Below are 18,948 nucleotides of genomic sequence, written 5' to 3'. Positions count from 1 at the left end.
GAAAAGACAGATAATTTAAAATGTTATTTGAATCTATGGATACTGCAGTTTATTTTCCAACCTATGATCCAAGATATATCACCATTTGTCTTAGTTACAGCTGACTTCTGTTCCCCTTTGCACTGGCGATACATGGTTGCTGAAGAAATACATAAAATTAACTGAGCGTTAAGCATTACATCAATTATGATGGATAAAACTCATTAATTCCTTCCAACAATCATTGAGACGAGTTGAGTTCGATATTTGGTTGTTATTTTACAGTACAGTGCTCGCATAAGTAAGAATCATTGCTCCAGTCTCTCAATAAGAAAATCTATTTTTGATTTGTGTTTTAAGAAAACACCAAAAAGAAATTATGTATAAGTAAAACAATAAAACATAAATGCAAAATTCAGTCATTTTTATTTTTTTCACCATGGCACTTAAACAGAAACAATACAATCAACATTTGCCTACTTTTAGAATGATTTTGTACCTTAGTGTACCTTCATTGTTGCTCTGAAATCTTAGTAATACAGTACAGCAAATCTGCAATGCAATTGAAAAGATTTTAATTTAAGAGAATAAAAGCTATTAGGTCTTTTCTCATTACTTCATTAAGTTATTTTGATCCTTCTTGGTGTCAACGAAGTTGAAAGAGATAAGACTCAACAACCTGAGGAAGGAAAATTATGGAAATATAATTGCTGAACAACAAATATTTCTGAAATGAGTTCTAATATAAATATATGTATTCTTACTTTGGCCATGTTTTCTGCCTGACCTGTGACAGACTTTAAAAGAGGTTCCTGTTGCCATAATTCCCAAAGTTGCTGGTTAAAAACCTGAAAATTTCTATGAAGGAAAAAAAAGAGAGAATGTTTTTAGGTGGTATATTGACCTGCAACCACTACCAAGCATATAAATAATATGTGAAATTATTGTTGAAATAAATATAAATGATAAGATTGAATGTACATCGCCTAAAAATAATAAATGGACCATTATTATTTTCCTTTAGTATTTGAAGTTCATTATGATTTTTTTTTTTTGTTTGACTGTTGTTTCTTTTAAATAATCTTTTGTGTTTTGCATTTCAGGGTCATTATTTGAATATGGCAAAGATCATCAAAACAATATTTACTCATCCAGCAGAGGTTGAGTTGATCCATTGTAACCACTTGTTTGTAGTTCTACCCACCAGTTCTTTAAAACGGAACATATCCATTTAAAACCAACAATCAGATACCTACAAGGAAACAAATCAATCTTGAATAAGTCCAGTTCCTGTATGTTTTCTGTTGTAATACAAACAATTTATATATATATATTTAATTATTTTTTTTAGAGTTTAATTATTATAAAACTAAGCAAGAGAATCACTCACTCTTCATAGGGAGTACTGAGGACTTTTCTAACCAAAGGAAAGAGGTCAACACAACAGCCAATGTTAATCCTGGGAGAGTCCTCATCAATACTGTGGAAGAACAAGAACTTATTCTGAATTTAATGTTCTTGTCAGCATTTTGAAGATTTCTGTATAAAACAAAGCTTACCACTTGCAAATAATTGGCAAAAAATCAACAATCACACCAATGTCCTGGATTCTGTAGAAAGAAAATGATGTAAGCGTACACTGAAATTTTGCAGGATTTAAAACACAACTTCAGTACATACTTTAGAAAATATGTCAACAGTTCCCCAACATTCCTCCTCCACAATGTTAAAGCCACCTTAAGTCTCAGATTTCTTCCAAACAAAACATCAGACATTGTGCTGTGATCCTTTCTGAGCTGAGAAAACAAACTATAGTTCAGACAGTGCCACACAAAACCAAGCATGGTACAAGAATATGTGGTCAGTGACAGTTACCTCAGTGAGTGTATAGTAGTCAGACTGTTCAGAACCAGTTCCACTGGTTTTGTAGTTGTTATTGACATTTGTTGAGACGTCTGATGGATCATTAAAGTATGTTTCTCGTTGTGTGGCTTGTGAGCATTTCATATCATTTTCCTTGTTTGCTGCATCAAAACCTCTCCCGGGTCCGAGCTGCTTTCTACGAGCTACAGTCAGGTGATGGGTCTTCCTTTTACACGACACCACCCTCTTCACTCTGCCTGCACTGTTGCCAGACCTGCTTACTGAATGCCTGGTAAAGGGAAAATAGTCAAAGGACCTGGACAAGAAGTACAATCCAACAATCCTAAGGAAGCACAAAATATGAAGAGCACACCTCTTTCTGTTGAAGTCCTCATGTTTATCATAATCTGTCTGTAATAAGAAATATGTGAGGATATTAGGGGTTCTGATTAATTACACAAAAAGTCCAAGCGATCACAAATAGGTTCATGCATCATTTGATCAGCTGACCTCTTCAGAGCTTCTCCTATGAGCATAGCTTACTGTGTACTGTGCTTCATCATACTGGAGGACATGGTTAGGATTGCGGTCTCTCCTGTCTTTACTGCTGTAGTCCATCAAATCTGTATAGAGAAAAACAAAATTATGTTACAGATATGTTTTTTTTTCTCAACCAGACCTGTGTTCATAAGGATAAATGAGTTTCTAGTATTGGATATAGAAATCATTTTTAAAAAGTAATCAGATCTGAGGAGATTATTGTTTTTTTTTGTAAAAAAAAAAAAAAAGAGAAAAAAAAATATATATATATATATATATATATATATATATATATATATATATATATATATATATATATATATATATATATATATATATATATATATATATATATATATAAATGTATAATGCAATACAATGAGTTGTTATTTTTATTTTTTATTGGTCGGCATTTAAATGGACTCAATTTCCCATAAATCCTTGGGTCTCGCCGGTTTTCCTGGTGTGACGTATTTGGAAGCTAAGGTCTAAACAGCGGAAGGGTGTTTTTGAGTTTGAAGTTTAAGCATTTAAACATAGCAACCTAGCTCAAGCCGAAGACTTTGGGGACTTAAGGACTGCCATTTTACTATGTTTTGTGAAATAGTAAGTGCTGAACAGAGACGAAATAAACAGCTCTTTGCAGTAAGCAGGGTTACTAAATAGTCGTAAACTCGCAGCAGCCAAAAATACAGTTTGCTAACAGCTGGCTTTACAAAACATGTGAATAAATTCAAATTGTTTAGGTTACAATTGCTGCAGCTAAAAAAGCTCTGTAATACTGAGGAAAACTCATTAAATTACACTTAATGTCCTACATTGCTTAGCAGTTGTACTCACCGTGTTTGCTTGTCTTAATGTCGATAGTGGAACGAATTCCCTTTTAATCTGCCAGTTTGCAAGCGCTACATAGATACCGCCCAGCAAAAAAAGCATGAATAAATCAAAGCACCATCTGCGGGATTGTACACCCTCTAGCGACTATTTACTTAATACTATTGCATAATTTAAACACAATCAGTAGGTTTACTGAAGTAATCACCTCGCAGTTGATGTTTGCAGGTGTTTACCAGTGGTTGTGATTAAAACTAACCTTTATGAGCCGTCACATGTACAGTGTTTTTTGCCGCCTCACTTCATTGATCACAGGCAGGTCCTGACATGCACTTCAGTTTGCTTTTACAGTACTTACTCCCAGAGTGCACAGCGAAAACAAGACCAGCTGATTTTAGGTACACATCATTTGTGTTTGTATGTTCTGCTGACTAAGCTTCTTTTTGGGGGGGGATCTACAGTTTAAACATATGAGCTGACAGCTACAGGTTTAGTGGACTTAATCGGCTCCTTTTGAGGTCAGTTATGGGGCAAATTTTGAATGTCATGTGAGTTTAGGTGTGGCAATCTTAAAGCGATCATGTGATTGAAATGTCTCCACTGTTTCTTTTCGCGTTTGTCTTTATCAGACAGCAACCCAGTGGTAGAATGGTGTCTGTTCAAACTGCCTCTCTTTTGTTAAGCTTTGCACCCCTGTTGGTGCTTAGTGTTCCTCCTATTTGGACCCAACCAGAGCAGGTGCATCTCTCCTATGCGGGTAGGTTTTTATCCCTTCCCTATAAGTCATATTTACATATGGGTACATCATATTCTGTTTACTGACAAGAATCTTCTAGTATGTTTGGACATGTTTTGTGTGAAGCTGTTAAAAATAAAGACTTAACCTGGTATGTTTTTGTAGCTTTGTAACAAGTTGACCTCAGTACTGCTACAGTTTATCATAAATCAGTAAACTCTAAATGCTGTCTCCGTCAGTACATGTGCATTCTCTTGTAGTTTACAGATGCAGATGGTAGTTATACAATGTAAAAGTTATTGACCTTTTGACCTATTGACCTTTTTTATGCTATGTTCTGCTACTATGGCAAACTTCAGCATATTTTATAGCTGATAGGTTCAACAATGAAAAACATTGTTAGATGCAGAAAAATGATTTTCAAATTATTTCACAAGTGAAAATCTGAAAAGTGTGGCATATTATCTAAACCCCTTATTCACATACTGTTAAATAAAATGCAGTGCTTTTAGAAGACCCAGTTAGTAAATATATATCTGTGAAGATGACCCATTGCTCATCCCCATATTGTCACGTGGTGATGGCAGCGTCTTGCTACGGGGATGCTTTTTTTCCCGGCAGTAAAATGGAAATCTGTCAGTTGATGGGACGATGAATGGAGTTAAAATCATATAAAAGAAAACTAGCAAAATACTCAAAACTAACCCAGAGGCTGTCTGTCCAGCAGGCTCCACAATTTAAAATAGGTTAGATCAAACAATATTCATCTGTTAAAATGACCTAGTATAAGTCTAGACTTAAGTCTAAATGAGAATTTGTGGTAAGACTTGAAAATACTGTTCATAGATCCCCCATCTTCTTCTTTTTAGATATGGCCAGCTGTCAGTTTGTGCTTCATGTCTCGCCAGGCACAAGAACAAAAGCTCCACACTTATGTAGTTAGCATTTTCATAATTGTCTGTTGACTCTTATAAATGTATCATTTACTGATACATTTATAACAATCTTTAACAGGTTCTCTTTCATATCTGCCTCCAGAACGTTTCCAGTAACTTGGCTTTTCTTCGCAGGAGTACTGGGCTCCATGGTGGTGACCTGGACCACGTTTAATAAGACAGACAGCAAGGTGGAATATGGCCTTCAGGGGGGTCGACTTTTCGAGATGAGTGCTGAAGGAGATGCTACTGTTTTTGTGGACTCAGGAGAGGAGAAGCGGAAGATGTTTATCCACAGAGTTACACTCACAGACCTCAAACCTGCTGCTACATATGGTGGGTAGTGCTGGGAGTTTACTGGCATTTTCTGTGTGCTTGCATTATTTTAGTTTAATTTTACTCTCTTTATTTTTTAGTCTACCATTGTGGCAGTGATGAAGGCTGGAGTGACATATTCTCCTTCACCGCTCTGAACAGTAGCTCCAGTTTCAGTCCCAGGTTTGCTCTCTATGGTGATCTGGGCAACGAGAACCCCCAGTCGCTGGCTCGACTGCAAAAGGAGACTCAGCTTGGCATATATGATGTCATCCTGCACATAGGTAACTGCACGGATTGCATTTATTTATTCTTTACTTGATTAGGAGTTGATAAAGCTAAATGAGAAGTTAAATGCTCATTTAGTTTTATCAACACAGATATCTGGCACTGCTTACAGATTGTGTTAATCACCTCAAGCAAGGCTGATTACATCCAAAAGAAACCTGTACTAAAATAGAAATGCTTCATTGTAATTACTTTAATTAGCAAGCATAATATTTATAAACAACTTTGGCTTTTAAAGCTTATGAATTTTATTCCCTGTGGACTCCTGCTATGTATTTCTTCACTCCTGAAAATGTAAGTAAGTTGTACAATCGCTGCGGACTACAGATGAATGTTGATATTTTTGGCCTAGCTTGAGATCTCCTGCAAATAAAAAAAAATGTTTAGACTTGAAGCTGGCTTTCATTATAGAACCCAGTCAAACACCTTGTTTGTTACAATGTCAGTCAAATGCAGAGCAGTTGCTTGAAGTTCATAGGTGCCACCCGCTACTGGTTTTCACATTGTAGAGAAATAGATTTGCAATTTTAGGCAATCATGATGTCTAAATTTCTTGCAGATGTGATTTGTGAGGTTTGCTAACCCTTTCCAAAACCCAGCTCAAGATCTAGCTTGACTTATATTATGAAGGACTCAGTAGGGAAAGAATTTGTCCCCCCAAATTTTAGAAACTCCTCCATCAAACCCCTGCATAATAAATTGAGTGGAGGGGCACAGTGTTATACTTTGCTCAACAGAGAGAAAAGTGGAAGAAAGTTTACCGCTTTTGCTCAAAAATCACTGTGAGCTACTGGAATTGCCCACAGCCAAACTATTGGCTTTTTTCTATCTGCTTTTTCTTTTAACATCATATTTTTAATATTAAACAGGTTTTATGTTTACAGACTTCATTTCACCTAAGGTCTCTAAAATGTCATCTTTAACCTCCCCGCTATCTTAAGATATGGGGTCATTTGGAATTTGGAAATATTCCAAATGACTAATATGTGTTTCTTCTTTACAGGGGACTTTGCCTACGATATGCATGAGGTACTTTATCCTGACTTTGTTGTGAAAAGTGATCAAATCTGTGTTTAAATTTAGCTAGGATTGCTGACAGCAGATTTCTTTCATCAACACTTTCTGCTCTCAAGACTTTTCTGATACTCATCTACAGTGTTAGATGAGAGAGTCCGCTTCACCTCCCTCTTCAAACCTCTTCCCAAATCAAACCACTGTTTACAATCATGGCACCTAGACTCTGTGGTCGAGACATTCAGCCACATTACTGTGAGATTTCTTAAGCTTTGGATGAAAGACGAGATGTAGGGTCGCGTCTCTCAAGTATTCACCGAATAAAAATGGTGCCATTTAAAACCACAAATCATGAGTCCGAATAACATATTTTGCGTATTTGAAATCCTCCCAGCTGTCGGCTGTGCTATTGAGCGGATCTAATTTTGTCTCGGATACTAATATCAATTTCCCTCAAGTGATTTTCTGCATTACTAATGTTTTTCTTTACTATATAAAGATGGATAAATAGAATCGGCAGACCTCTTTAGAAATTAATAACTATGATCCAGTTCAGTAAGATGTTTTTTTAATGCTTAAATGTCCAAGTGAAATTCATGGCTTCATTGATATTATGAAGAGAAAACCAGAGGAAGGGGATTTTGTCTGGTTGTTGCAGGTACAAAACCACAGCAGCAGGAATGAATCACACTGTGCTTCTAAGTGCCTCATTCAGTTTAAGGAAATCTAAGACAAAAACTGGTTTCAGTGTGGTTCCGTCTGTACATTGATGCAGTACTTTTAAAGCTGTCTGGAAAATATATTTCCCTCTTATTTTTAATAATAAATATTTCCTGAAGATTATTAGTTAAAAAAATCATTTCCTTCATGTTAAATAAGTCACTTCTGCTTACTACAGGACAATGCCCGAATTGGAGATGAGTTTATGAGGCAGATTCAGTCCATCGCCGCCTATGTTCCCTACATGACCTGTCCAGGCAACCATGAATCTACATAGTAAGTGAAGCTCACACATGACTATTTTGACAAGGTACGAGTGCAACGTTGGTCAAGCAGCCTGTAATTTTTCCTTAATCCTTCATATCAAAATAACAAAAAATCAGCATTATTATAACTTAGTAATCCATATATAATGTTGTTTTGTCAGCAGTAGGACTTAGTGTTTAAATGAAAAGTATTTTAGCCATTTTATTAATTGTTCCATTTTATAATTTTGTGTCAATACTCTATGTGAAGCTAGAAGAGATTTAGCAAGTATATCATATCTCTAAAGTAAGGGTACAATATTATCACAATTTCCTTTTATAAAATCTCAGCTCTTAAGGACAAACATAACCCAGCATTTGGTGTAATGAGTTTTTCTCAACATTACCAACTTTTTGTGTTGAGCAGAATTGCTTTTACTGCTTGCTGCTGCGATGCCTCATACAAGCGTTCAAAAGACTTTTTTTTTTAAAGTATGTTCATTAAACAATGTTGATGCTAATTTCATTTTCAAACAGCAATATTAATTATACCAATACATTACTACTTTGATGGTGATCATTCATCTCACAATCTCTCTTCTTTGGCAACTTGTTAACATTATTCTGCTATTCCACTATGGGAATCTCATACTGGGCCTTGTCTACATGTCACTAAAACTGTCTGTTTTCGGTCTGCATTTTATGTTGTTTTTAATTTAGTCTTTCTTCACATTTTGCACCGTGTTTTGCTCAGGTCGCAAGGACACAGCTGTCTGGATTTTGGCAAAACCCAAAAAACATTCTGTTTTTCATTTTGTTGAGTTGGCTCATATTGTCAGCCACGACTTTGCTACCAGATTCAACACAGAAGCTTTCTGATAAAAATTCTTCACTTTACTCCTTAAACAGACGGGAGCTATTTTGGGCTCTTATGGTTGGAGCCACAGAAGCAACCAACAACAAGGGAACACTGTCCAAAACAACCTTTTTCTGGTTTGGAATAATTATCACCTCACTATGTGTGTTTTACTTTCCAGAGTTAGCCGGTGTTGTTGGAGTTCTCTATACTTGTTAGATTGATCAGTTCTGCATCTATAGGAAACTTTTAAACTTGGGAAATGTAGCAAATGATCATTTTTGATTGTTTCTTCAAAGAGAGATCTAATTCCTTTGTTGATGTAGCTGCTCAGATTTGAGGATTTACAGCTTTCAGTTTTTTTTTTAAATTTGTTGGATTTTGTAAGATGGTCCTGTAAATATACCTTAGATATTTAAGTACAATTTCTCATTTAACAGAAAGTACTTATGAAATGTGGTGGTAGCATTCTAACCCTATTTCGTGACATTTTAAAATTGAACAGTGAGAATTAATATTAAATCTTAAAATAGTGCTTTATAAATGTTTGTCCTTTCCACATTTTCACACATTGCAACCACAAACTTTAACATAATGTACATATGTTATGTTAAACATATATTTGTCCAATGAAAAGCAGTGCATAGATGTGAAAATTAAGATAATTGATACATGACTTTCTGTTGGTTTATTATACAAAATCCAAATAAAATACATTCAGTTTTTTGACAAAATTTGAAAAGTTTAATAAGCATGAAGAGTTTGCAGTATTTTTTTACACTAAACTCTACAATATTATTTAAAAAGTGAGGGAGTGATCAAAAAGAAAAATGTGTTTTAAAGTGATTAAGATAAATTGAAGAAAAACTTCAGTTCTTAGCAGGTTTACATTTGATTTTTATCCTGAAAGTCTGCAGCAAATGGATCCTTTAATTTCAGTGCAGTTTGCTGAGTGCTTCTTGCATACTGAAAAATGTAATGTTATGGGATCCTGAACCATAATATTTATTTGCCTACTGCAATAGTGGGTCAGTTCCTTTTATCTCTGTGCCATTTGTACTGTGTCTGCAGCCTGGTCTTTATTACAGAGCTGCAAACAGTGGTCTCTTTTTCTTGGCTTTACATCCTAACATCAGAACCTGATATCAGGAATCATCTCGCTCCATTACATGACCAGTTAAAGCAGCTCCTCTTGCCCTTAATAATGCCTAAGCGTCTGTTTTGTTCTGTGGTGTTGTTCTGAGTATAAATATACCCCGGAGCTTGTGACTGACTTTAAGCTGTGTTTTTTGTTGTGTTCTCTCTCCCCATACCTCTCTGTTCCTGTTTCCAACCTCAAAACCTAATGGGTAAAAAATAATTGAAACTTGGTTAGCCGCAAGATTGTTGTCAGGATTCCAGAAGAATGATGACAGAGAGTCCTCAGAAGATGCTAATTCATCAATGGTTCATTAGCCCTTCAAAAGACATTAGAGATAATAATCACTGTTTGAAATATTATCTAGAGATGGAAGTTAGGGATATGATTATTGAAGTTTGCTGTTGTTTTCTGCTGCTTCATCCTGTTCCCTGAATTTAACTCATCAGAAGATGAAAGCAAATATCTGATGAAGAAAGATGTTTGAGAGAAGGTACTTTCATGTTTTTGCTAAAATGAGCTAAAAGTTGTGACAATCTTTAATTTTGGTCTCTCTCTCTACTCTCTACTTATATATATACTGTATATATATATATATATATATATATATATATAATGATATTTTGACAGTAAAAACATGTTAAGGAACCTTCTTTAAATATCTTTTTTTACTACCAATTATCTTCCTTTAGACATTATCTGCCACTTACAGCAACTTCAATATTAGTATTATAACAGATAAACTGGAATTTCAGTCATTTGATTTTCCTCAGTGAACAGCGCTTACCTGTAGTTGATTGCTCGTACTGCTCTCAACCACTAGAGGGAGGTATAAACTTTTTATACGTCTGTTGGTAGTTCAGGACCATAATTAGCATAGATTAAGTTGGATTTTCTCAGGTTAAGGTTTTGTTAGATAAAAAGGAGTTGTTTTTAGAATACATGTACATTTATATTGAAAAATTACTGCCATAATTATGACTGTGGATTGACATACATTGATATTGCGTGAAATATTTATCTACAAACAGAGCAACATTAGCTTGTACACTGACATCAAAAATTGTTATCATTGAGACAGGACCCATCTGCCTATAGACATATGGCAACATTACTGTTTGATTGTTTCAGGAACTATAGAAGCAATTTTCAAAGTTGATCCTGACTTTAGGCATGCTACACTATTACTCTCCAGTTATTTTGGACACTTTGTTGACCGAGTTAGGACTAGTTCAGCTGCTGTTGAGGATATTGCCCCTTTTCATTTTTGTAAAATAAAAAAAACAGATCTCCTTATCACTTTCCATGAATAAGTTCCCATTGTGAACACTAACCCCTGCATTCGCACAAAAGGTAGGACCCATTAAGGAAAAACATGAAATCTGAGTCACCTTTTTATTAGGGATACCTAATATATTGGGATTAACACCGGTATCAGCTGATGTTAGTCCTGTTTTGAGGTAAAGGAATCGCTCCGCATGCAACAGTGATGTAGTGTAGAGCTGTGGAGTGTTTAACTGAAGCAGAGAAGTGTAGTCAGCCGTGTGGTTATTTTTTCATGGCATCGAAAGGTAACAGCAATGAAAATATCAGATGTTGATGTCAGCCCAAGTTTTCATACCGGTGCACTCCTATTTTCCATTCATTCAAAGTGTGGCCTTTAAATTTGAAGAGCTGTTCCTGAGATTTCTGGCACAATTGCTCCATGTTGCTTAATAAAAACTGCTAAAGCTGAAATAACTTTTAAAAATGGGATTTCTCTCATGACTACAACATCTAAAATAACAGGAAGCTGTATTTGAAGGCAAATATACTCAACAGACAAATGTAGCGTAACCAATCATGGATGGTTAGACCTACTTATCCCACATCATCTCCACCCAGGCCTCCCAATGTGGCCTACATTTTGATTAGTTGGCTCCAGTAGCTGACCATGGTTCAAACTTATGGGTTGAGGTCATGCAGACTATATCCTTGCCTTTAATTTGGAGAGATAGGCACTGATTGTTTCTTTACAGCTGGCTTTATGTTTATTTTTGTGAAACTTTTATCAGAATCCATCACTGCAGATTTGAAGGTTGTTTTTGTCAGATCCCTCTGAGTTTTCTCCCAAGCTCAGATCACAACATAAAACTAAACAGCTTCAAATGTAGACTGTCGACTGCATAGTCATTATATTTCAGAGACAGCTTGGTGTATTTTGGATGCATTTCAGTTCTTTTTTGTCTTCTGGTGAATGCATCACATGCTATGAGAAAGCAGCAGTTTGTGGAGCTAATTGCCGTTTGCTGCATATTCAAGGATTGAGGATAGTACGATCAGTTCAGTTAATTGTACTTCTCTACACCTTTTTCTCTTGTTTTTTCTCAGCAACTTTTCAAACTACAGGAATCGCTTCAGCATGCCGGGTCAAACTGAGAGCCTTTGGTACAGGTAAAGAAGGTTATATGTTTTATTACTTACACTGGTCTTTTGAAAGGTAACATCCTCAAACACTGGAATCAGATTTAGATTGATTGTAATTCCTCGAATGGACCAAAGCTCCTGGTGTGCTTAGGTAAACATTACTGAGTTGTAAGAACCTGCAGAGGAGTGTGGAGTGCCCCTCTTTAACTTAAGCTTGCCTCTCCTATCTTTGGAACACTTAGAACTACACAAAGGAGCTATACATCTGACTTAGTGAGTCATTGCCCACTACATAACTCCTTCTCTCAGACAGTAAGATAATACCCTGCTAGACCACAAGCTTTCTCTCTGTGGGCTGAGACGCAGACAGCTCTGCTGGCTTGCTCCTTCACTTGTGTGCAGTCCATGGATGAAGGGGCATCACAGCTAAGTGACTACATAGAGAAGGCACTGAGATAAGTTAAAAATGTTCTGTGTAAGATATCACAGCAGACATTTAGAGTACTCTATCAGAGGTGTGAACTCAAGTGACAAATGACTTGATTTGAGGAAACCTCAAAATACTGACTTCAACAATTATGACTTATGAATTCACTTTAACTTTAGAGTTTTGACTTGAAAACACTTGATGCCCAACAGACAGTGCGTTCTATATGCCTTTTTGTAAAAAAAAAAAAAAGGAAACAGACTATAAATTCAGAAATCACCAATCTTAAGCTATATGCCAGTTAGGTTTCAAAAGAGAAGCACGAAAACATACAGTGATGTTACTGTGGAGTTGGAGGAAAATGGTATCCAAGATATGTTCATGTGCTTACAGAAAAATTAAGTGCTGTTTGCTAAATGCATGGGTCGAAATTTGCTACTATTATAACTAAAAAGATAAATTTCCTTAGACAGTTACACAAAGATTAAAAGTGAGTGTTGTTGAGTAATGTTTAGTTAATGTTAGCTTTATAGCTAACGTAATAATGGGTTTGGAATGTAATTTTATATACATGACCAAAAGTATGTTTTTTTTTCTGTCATAAAATGTAATACATTATGACTCCCCCCAAGTGGTCAGATAATTATTAGCTACATTCATGATAGAGTAGGTTATGCTGTCAGTTTCACTTTCAGTTTTAGCCTTTTGACATCCTGAGGTGAGTAAATCTTAATCAACAGAGACAGAGTGTTTGCACAGTGCTGCATAAAATACAGTGATGTTATTATTGGATATTACTGGTGGATATGGCAACAATAATTGTGTGGCAGTTGATTAAATGCTGTGTCATATAAGTTTACTATATATTGCAGCTATTGAAGTTGGGGAACCTAGACCCCAACTTGAGGTGTAAAAATATTCACACCTTAAAATGAGGTATTAGCTCGGTAAGCTACTGAATCCATTTTTGTTTTAAATTTTATTTTCCCTAAAAGATCTAAATATAAGCTTTTTAAATCATAAGGAAACCCTGGAATTTTCTGACTCATATTGTAGCTGTTCTTGTTTAGCATGCATTTGTCTGAAAATTTGACATGTAAGCAGGGGTAAACCTGGACTTTTTGATTATCGAGTAACTCATAATTTAAGCTGAACTTATTTTAGTAGCAACATTTTACAAAAAAGTTCATCTGGAGTTCAGTTCACATGTGGAGTTTAAACTCCGGTCAGAATTTCCTTAGTCAGTGGTTTTCAGCATGCTGCTTGGTCAAGTCTGTGTCATTTTTACAATGTGTGTTTGCAGCTGGAACCTGGGGTCAGCACACATCATCTCCTTCTCCACTGAGGTTTATTTCTACCTTGAATATGGCATGGAGCTTATCTTTAAGCAGTACAATTGGCTGAAGCAAGATCTGGAGGTTAAGGATTGTCCTTTTCTAATTTTAATCAAATAAATGTTTCTCAGTCACACAATTTTCTATGTCAAATATCTACTGGTGTTCTCTGTATTAAATTCATAGTTTTGTCTCCTTTTTTCATCTGGCGAATGTTATCCTGACATAGGAAGCCAACAAGCCGGAGAACAGAGCAGCACGTCCATGGATCATCACCATGGGACACAGACCCATGTACTGCTCTGACGATGACCAGGATGACTGCACAAAATTTGACTCTTGGGTTTGTTTTTGTTCTACCATTTTATTCATAAACAGTGTTTTGCCCTAACAGCATACTTGTCACACACTCTTTAAACCAAACAAACCACACCACAGTACACTGATTTGAACAACATAGTTTCCACTTTGATGTGTTTTTCTCATTGGCATTCCTCCTAGTTTCACTCAAAGTAAAGCCAAATGCTGAGTTCTACCAAAAAGAGTTTTACAAGGCAGATATTTCACACAATAACTATTCTTTAATATTTTTAGGTCCGAGTGGGACGTAATGACATCAAACCACCAGCCCCTGGTCTCGAGGATCTATTTTACCACTATGGTATATCCACTAAGAAACATTAGCAATGTATTGCTAGTTAATACCTCTTCACACTCAGAGAAATATCCAAAGACTCTAAAAGTTTGCTGTCAGCTTTTTAGATGCAGCCTTTTGGTCTACTTGATATCTTTGTAGAAATTCACCCAGATTACAAAGTAAAGTCTTGTGAAAAAATAATAATTATGATAATTATAACAGTTCTTCCAATGGAACATTTTTCTCTGAACTCAAGCATTTGCTTATTATCTCAAAATTAAGTCATAACTGGGTGTGAAGGATTAGATTACTCTACAATTCTCTAAAATGAGTGCATTTATGTTTGGCACATAATTTTTAATGTAATATAATTTCTTTTCTAGGGGTAGATGTTGAGCTGTGGGCACATGAGCACACCTATGAAAGACTCTGGCCTGTGTATGGTGACAAGGTCAGCTCCTGGAGTCTTATTTTCCAGTTCTTCTACAGATGTTTCCTGTATTTCTATAGTCTGTATAGCAATAGTTTATATTTCTATGTTTTCCATTGTAGGTGTACAATGGAAGCAAAGAGCAGCCCTATGTAAACCCAAAGGCTCCAGTACATATTATAACAGGCTCTGCTGTAAGTACTGTCACATCACTGCATCTTTGTGAACATTTTCCACACAGATCAATGCATTCACTAACATCAACAAAAACACTGTCATGAATTGTACACAGCTCTGTCTGTGCAGCTGCTGGTCTGCCACAAAAGCTTAGAACCAGCTGTTCCTCTGGGAAAGTTTTTTCTGATGTGGTGGTGGGCCGCGCAGGGCACGCTTTGTCATTCAGCCACAGAGGGATTAGTCATGAGCATATCCAAAATGCTGCCAGACCAACACCGAGGCACTGCCACAAGTCAAACAGAGCTTTTAGGAATGAGTTTTGGAATAAGCGTGTGTCGCTCATCTCAGCCAATTTAATCTTTGCTGAATCTTCCACAGGGCTGCAGAGAGAGAACTGACAGGTTTAATCCAAACCCCAAAGAGTGGAGCGCTTTCCGCAGCACTGACTATGGCTACAGCCGCTTGCAAGTGGTTAACACCACCCACATTTATTTGGAGCAGGTCTCTGATGACCAGGTGAGGGCACGTGGAATAACATGTGCACAGGCATGGCAAAAGTAAAAGAATGCATTTTATGAAGGAAAACCTTTCCATAAATAATGACAGGAACTATTTCTGTTTTTTCCAGTATGGCAAAGTGATTGACAGCATATGGGTGGTGAAAGAGAGGCATGGTTTCTCTGCCTGGCTATGAGGACCTTCCTTAAAGAAAAAAAGAACTGCTCACAGAAGCACTTTACCTTTTAGACAAGCAATCATGCAGTGATATATTTTGTTATTTTATATCATTTTGAAGTTCATCAGCTGTGAAATCAACATATAATAATGTAATGTAAATGTATATAATAGGTACCTTGACTTATAGCTTGTAAACACAATGTGAAGCCCTCACATTTGAATAAATTTGTTTTTTAATTAGCTGCTTTAGTTTGACTTTTCATTTTAAAGTTTAACTGCAGCACACATTGTAAAAACACCCGGAACCTGGCAAACTCAAAGCTCCATTCATCCCAGAGCAAATTTTTCTCTTCAAAAATCTGCAAACACACTTAAACAAATCAAATCTCCCCCTTTCAGTTTATCTGCTACATTGAATCTCTTTTGGCTAAATAGGATTGTAGAACTTTATTTTATTGTCCAGATTTCTGGCCATCTGAATCAGAGACAAACTGATGTCCTTTCTTGCTTACAAGTGTTGTGTAAAGTAAGGGATGCTTTTGTTTTGGCCTAAGTGAAGCATGCATGGCACCATTTTTACTAAGGTGGTATGAATTTCTAATAACAGTTAGCTGATTCTGATGACTACTGGCATGAAACCAGTATAGATCTGCACGTCTGTGTTTTCAGCTGTTGAGCTGTCCATTAGCGCCAGAGAGCAATCACGTCTGCAAAATTATGTTGACACGGCGTAGTGTATATATACACACACACACAAAACCAATGATCTGTTAACACGACACACTCGAGTTGACATACATCACAGTATTTGGACATTTTTACCTAAAGCACATGCTGTATTATGAGAGTTTGTACTGTATCTTCAACCGCAAAAGAAAACTCTCCACAAATTGCAGTTTTTCATGGCAATGATGGAACAAAACATGAAATCCTACAGCAGTTTGCACAATGTGTCAAAACAACTTCAGAAGCTCGACATTTTTGTCAAAAATACAGGAGTCAAACATCAGAGCCACGTCTGTAACTAACCACAGATTTGTTGAACTTTCCTCTGATGTTAACATCCTGCAGCGCAGCGGTCTGGATGGAGAAAAAGACGCAAGTACTCACACTGAAAGATTTCTGCTGTGCGTTCCCAGTATATGATTATAGAAGGGGTTTTTTGCAGATAAAAACCTGTCCTCGTTTGTATCTAACCTCTGCCCTGTGCTTGCCTCATATTGTTGCACCACACTGAGTGAGGGAGTTGAGGAACAAGAGGCTGCACCGGCCAGACAGGAGCTGATGATGAACTACAGGATGGAGCTGTAGATGATTTTATATCCCAGACAAGGTTTTACATGTAGTTTAATTTGTGTCTACTTGAGAACACCCTGTTCCAGATGTTTTCTTTGCCCCCTACATGGCTTGTGGCCACCCCAAGACATGAATTTTTCATCAATGGCTTTATTGCCACTAATTTAACAAATTTATAAAAGCCAGATGTGTTGAGTGTATGACTACTTGTTGCCATCTCAACAATTCCCTGCAGGAACTGTGGATTTCTTCAGCAATTTATCTTATTGCCTCTAATGCTATCAATGCTAATTTGTCAGTTTTGGTGGACGGCTATGTCTTGGTAGGTTTGCAGTTATGCAGTACTGTTCATATAACATAACCCTGCTTTAAATTTCTCATTATAATCCCAGATCTGTTTGCCTTATTCCTTCATCATGATGAAGCTCTTTGTTAATTTTCACTGAACTGAATTAAACTATGCTTTCACTGTGATAATGCAGATATAATTATGTGTTTAAACACCATTCGGAGATGAAAGAACTGTGTGGTGTTTGACTGGAATTTGCCCTGCAACTTGGAGAAAAACAGCTTTTACTGACTTTCTCCAGATTTTTTCTTTTCAAAATCATTTGAAAAATGATTTCTGCTGTCACATTTAGAGCTAATAATAAATTCCAGCAGTATTTCTGAATGAAGCCTACGACTGATGAGCTCTGCAAGGACCACAAATTTCTCTTTCTTTCTTGAATCATTTGAATACATTTTTGTGTGCTGCACTCAACGAACAAACTGTCTCAGAGTACACTAGAGGCTTCTATGTGTTTCTCTCCACGGGTGATCAAGAGGCGGCACTTGATCCCAGAGCACCGGAGATGTGTGTGATGTATTAACACTGCCAGATGCTGGTTCTTAGGGATATTTAATCAATCCAGAAGCTCACTACTTTTCCAGAAGCAAAGCACTGCTATTAAGCAGCCTCAGACCACCACCAAGACAAAACAGCCAAGTACAGTCTGCCCCGGCACGTCACTCCACATTCTTACCATAATTCCACTTTCAACATCAACACCGCAGTGACTTACAGGGCCTCGCAACACAGCTTCAACAGAACCAGAATGTTATAGCATATTACCTCTAAAAACTGCACAAACTGTAATATGACATGATATGGATTAAATATATTTTATATATAAATAATATAACCTATAATGAATCAAACAGGCGTTTTGGTTGAATGTAAAATGTTTAAGAGACAAGGGAGTTCAGGCTGCCTGAGATAACAAAGTGGAAATTTGATGGATCCTCTCTGATAAACCACTTTTAGGGATCCAGACAGTGTGTGTACTGTCTCCACTGAGCACACGAGGGTGTGAGATTTGTCAGCATAACACGGAGACATGTCTGCTTGTAAAATCTAAACAGTGAGTTGATGTCTTATGACAAATTAAGTTAAGGTCACATGTCAAAATCGGCTTAAATATTTATATATAAATATGCTTAAATATAGTTTCGCATGGTAACACGAAGACTTTTTGTGATTTCTCATGTTAAACATTGCAGCCCAACCATGACCTGTATAAATCTCCAAAGCCAGATGTATGTTCTTCCAACAGAGTAGTCAAAGATAGGCACATGCTCATTAGCACCGTTCAGCAGGCTCATAATTCATTTAAATGTTTTCCTTTTACATGTAGTCTTGGAATCACAGAGTTGCATACTACTGAAGAAAAGTAACTTGCGGTGTAAATGATAATTTCAGTAATTTAATTCAAAATGAAGCAAATGCGTCGAGTTTTTACAAACACTTTTATTTAAAATTTTTATGACTAATGCAGCTAAACTTAATTAATCTCAGATTTTAATCAGTTCCTGGAGTATTTTTAATAGTCAGTTCTCTATCCATAGGCTTTCCTTTTTTCTGTTGTAAGTACTTTAGAGTTGAATGTGCGTCAGCATATTTGTTCTTCAGACTAGTTTGGTTTTTGGCGCTTATTTCTAATTAGCTTGAGTCACAATAAATTAAATGATTTGTTCTATTTCTAATTCTAACTAATTTTCCTATAATTATCTTTGATTAATCCTAAATAAATGTCATTCCTGAGAAATATACAGGAGTCT

At 36.3% G+C, this 18,948-nt stretch overlaps 2 protein-coding genes across 8 annotated transcripts; one reads left to right on the top strand and one right to left on the bottom strand.

Moving 5' to 3' along the window:
- Positions 1–399: 399 nt before the first annotated feature.
- LOC102236637 (KATNB1-like protein 1) lies at positions 400–3,565 on the bottom strand. 3 transcript variants are annotated; one of them, XM_023352942.1, is made up of 10 exons: positions 3,476–3,565; positions 2,353–2,465; positions 2,216–2,253; positions 1,855–2,131; positions 1,660–1,775; positions 1,539–1,589; positions 1,370–1,459; positions 1,127–1,231; positions 744–837; positions 400–658 (listed from the first exon to the last, which is right to left on the bottom strand). In XM_023352942.1, the coding sequence occupies exons 2-10, from the start codon at positions 2,458–2,460 to the stop codon at positions 626–628; spliced, it is 912 nt and encodes a 303-aa protein (XP_023208710.1). In that variant the 5' UTR covers positions 2,461–2,465; positions 3,476–3,565; the 3' UTR covers positions 400–625. The 3 variants fall into 3 exon arrangements, with proteins under 3 accessions (XP_023208710.1, XP_014331699.1, XP_023208711.1); XM_014476213.2 differs by lacking the exon at positions 3,476–3,565 and adding an exon at positions 3,223–3,306; XM_023352943.1 differs by lacking the exon at positions 3,476–3,565 and adding an exon at positions 3,223–3,306 and having other exon boundaries at positions 2,386–2,465.
- On the top strand, positions 2,847–15,792 carry acp7 (acid phosphatase 7, tartrate resistant (putative)). Of its 5 annotated transcripts, XM_023352940.1 has the most exons (15): positions 2,954–2,988; positions 3,678–3,734; positions 3,846–3,973; positions 5,023–5,223; positions 5,304–5,486; positions 6,494–6,519; positions 7,403–7,500; positions 11,834–11,896; positions 13,600–13,714; positions 13,860–13,973; positions 14,225–14,291; positions 14,651–14,718; positions 14,820–14,891; positions 15,253–15,390; positions 15,503–15,792. In XM_023352940.1, exons 3-15 carry the CDS (start codon positions 3,865–3,867, stop codon positions 15,566–15,568), a joined length of 1,320 nt encoding a protein of 439 aa, XP_023208708.1. In that variant the 5' UTR covers positions 2,954–2,988; positions 3,678–3,734; positions 3,846–3,864; the 3' UTR covers positions 15,569–15,792. The 5 variants fall into 5 exon arrangements, with proteins under 5 accessions (XP_005797728.1, XP_023208709.1, XP_023208708.1 ...); XM_005797671.3 differs by lacking the exon at positions 3,678–3,734 and having other exon boundaries at positions 2,847–2,988; XM_023352937.1 differs by lacking the exons at positions 2,954–2,988; positions 3,678–3,734 and adding an exon at positions 3,528–3,614.
- The last annotated feature ends 3,156 nt before the right edge of the window (positions 15,793–18,948 follow it).

The sequence above is a fragment of the Xiphophorus maculatus genome, chromosome 19, assembly GCF_002775205.1.
Source record: "Xiphophorus maculatus strain JP 163 A chromosome 19, X_maculatus-5.0-male, whole genome shotgun sequence".
Lineage (NCBI taxonomy): Eukaryota > Metazoa > Chordata > Actinopteri > Cyprinodontiformes > Poeciliidae > Xiphophorus > Xiphophorus maculatus.
This window is presented reverse-complemented; position numbering and strand designations above follow the sequence as displayed.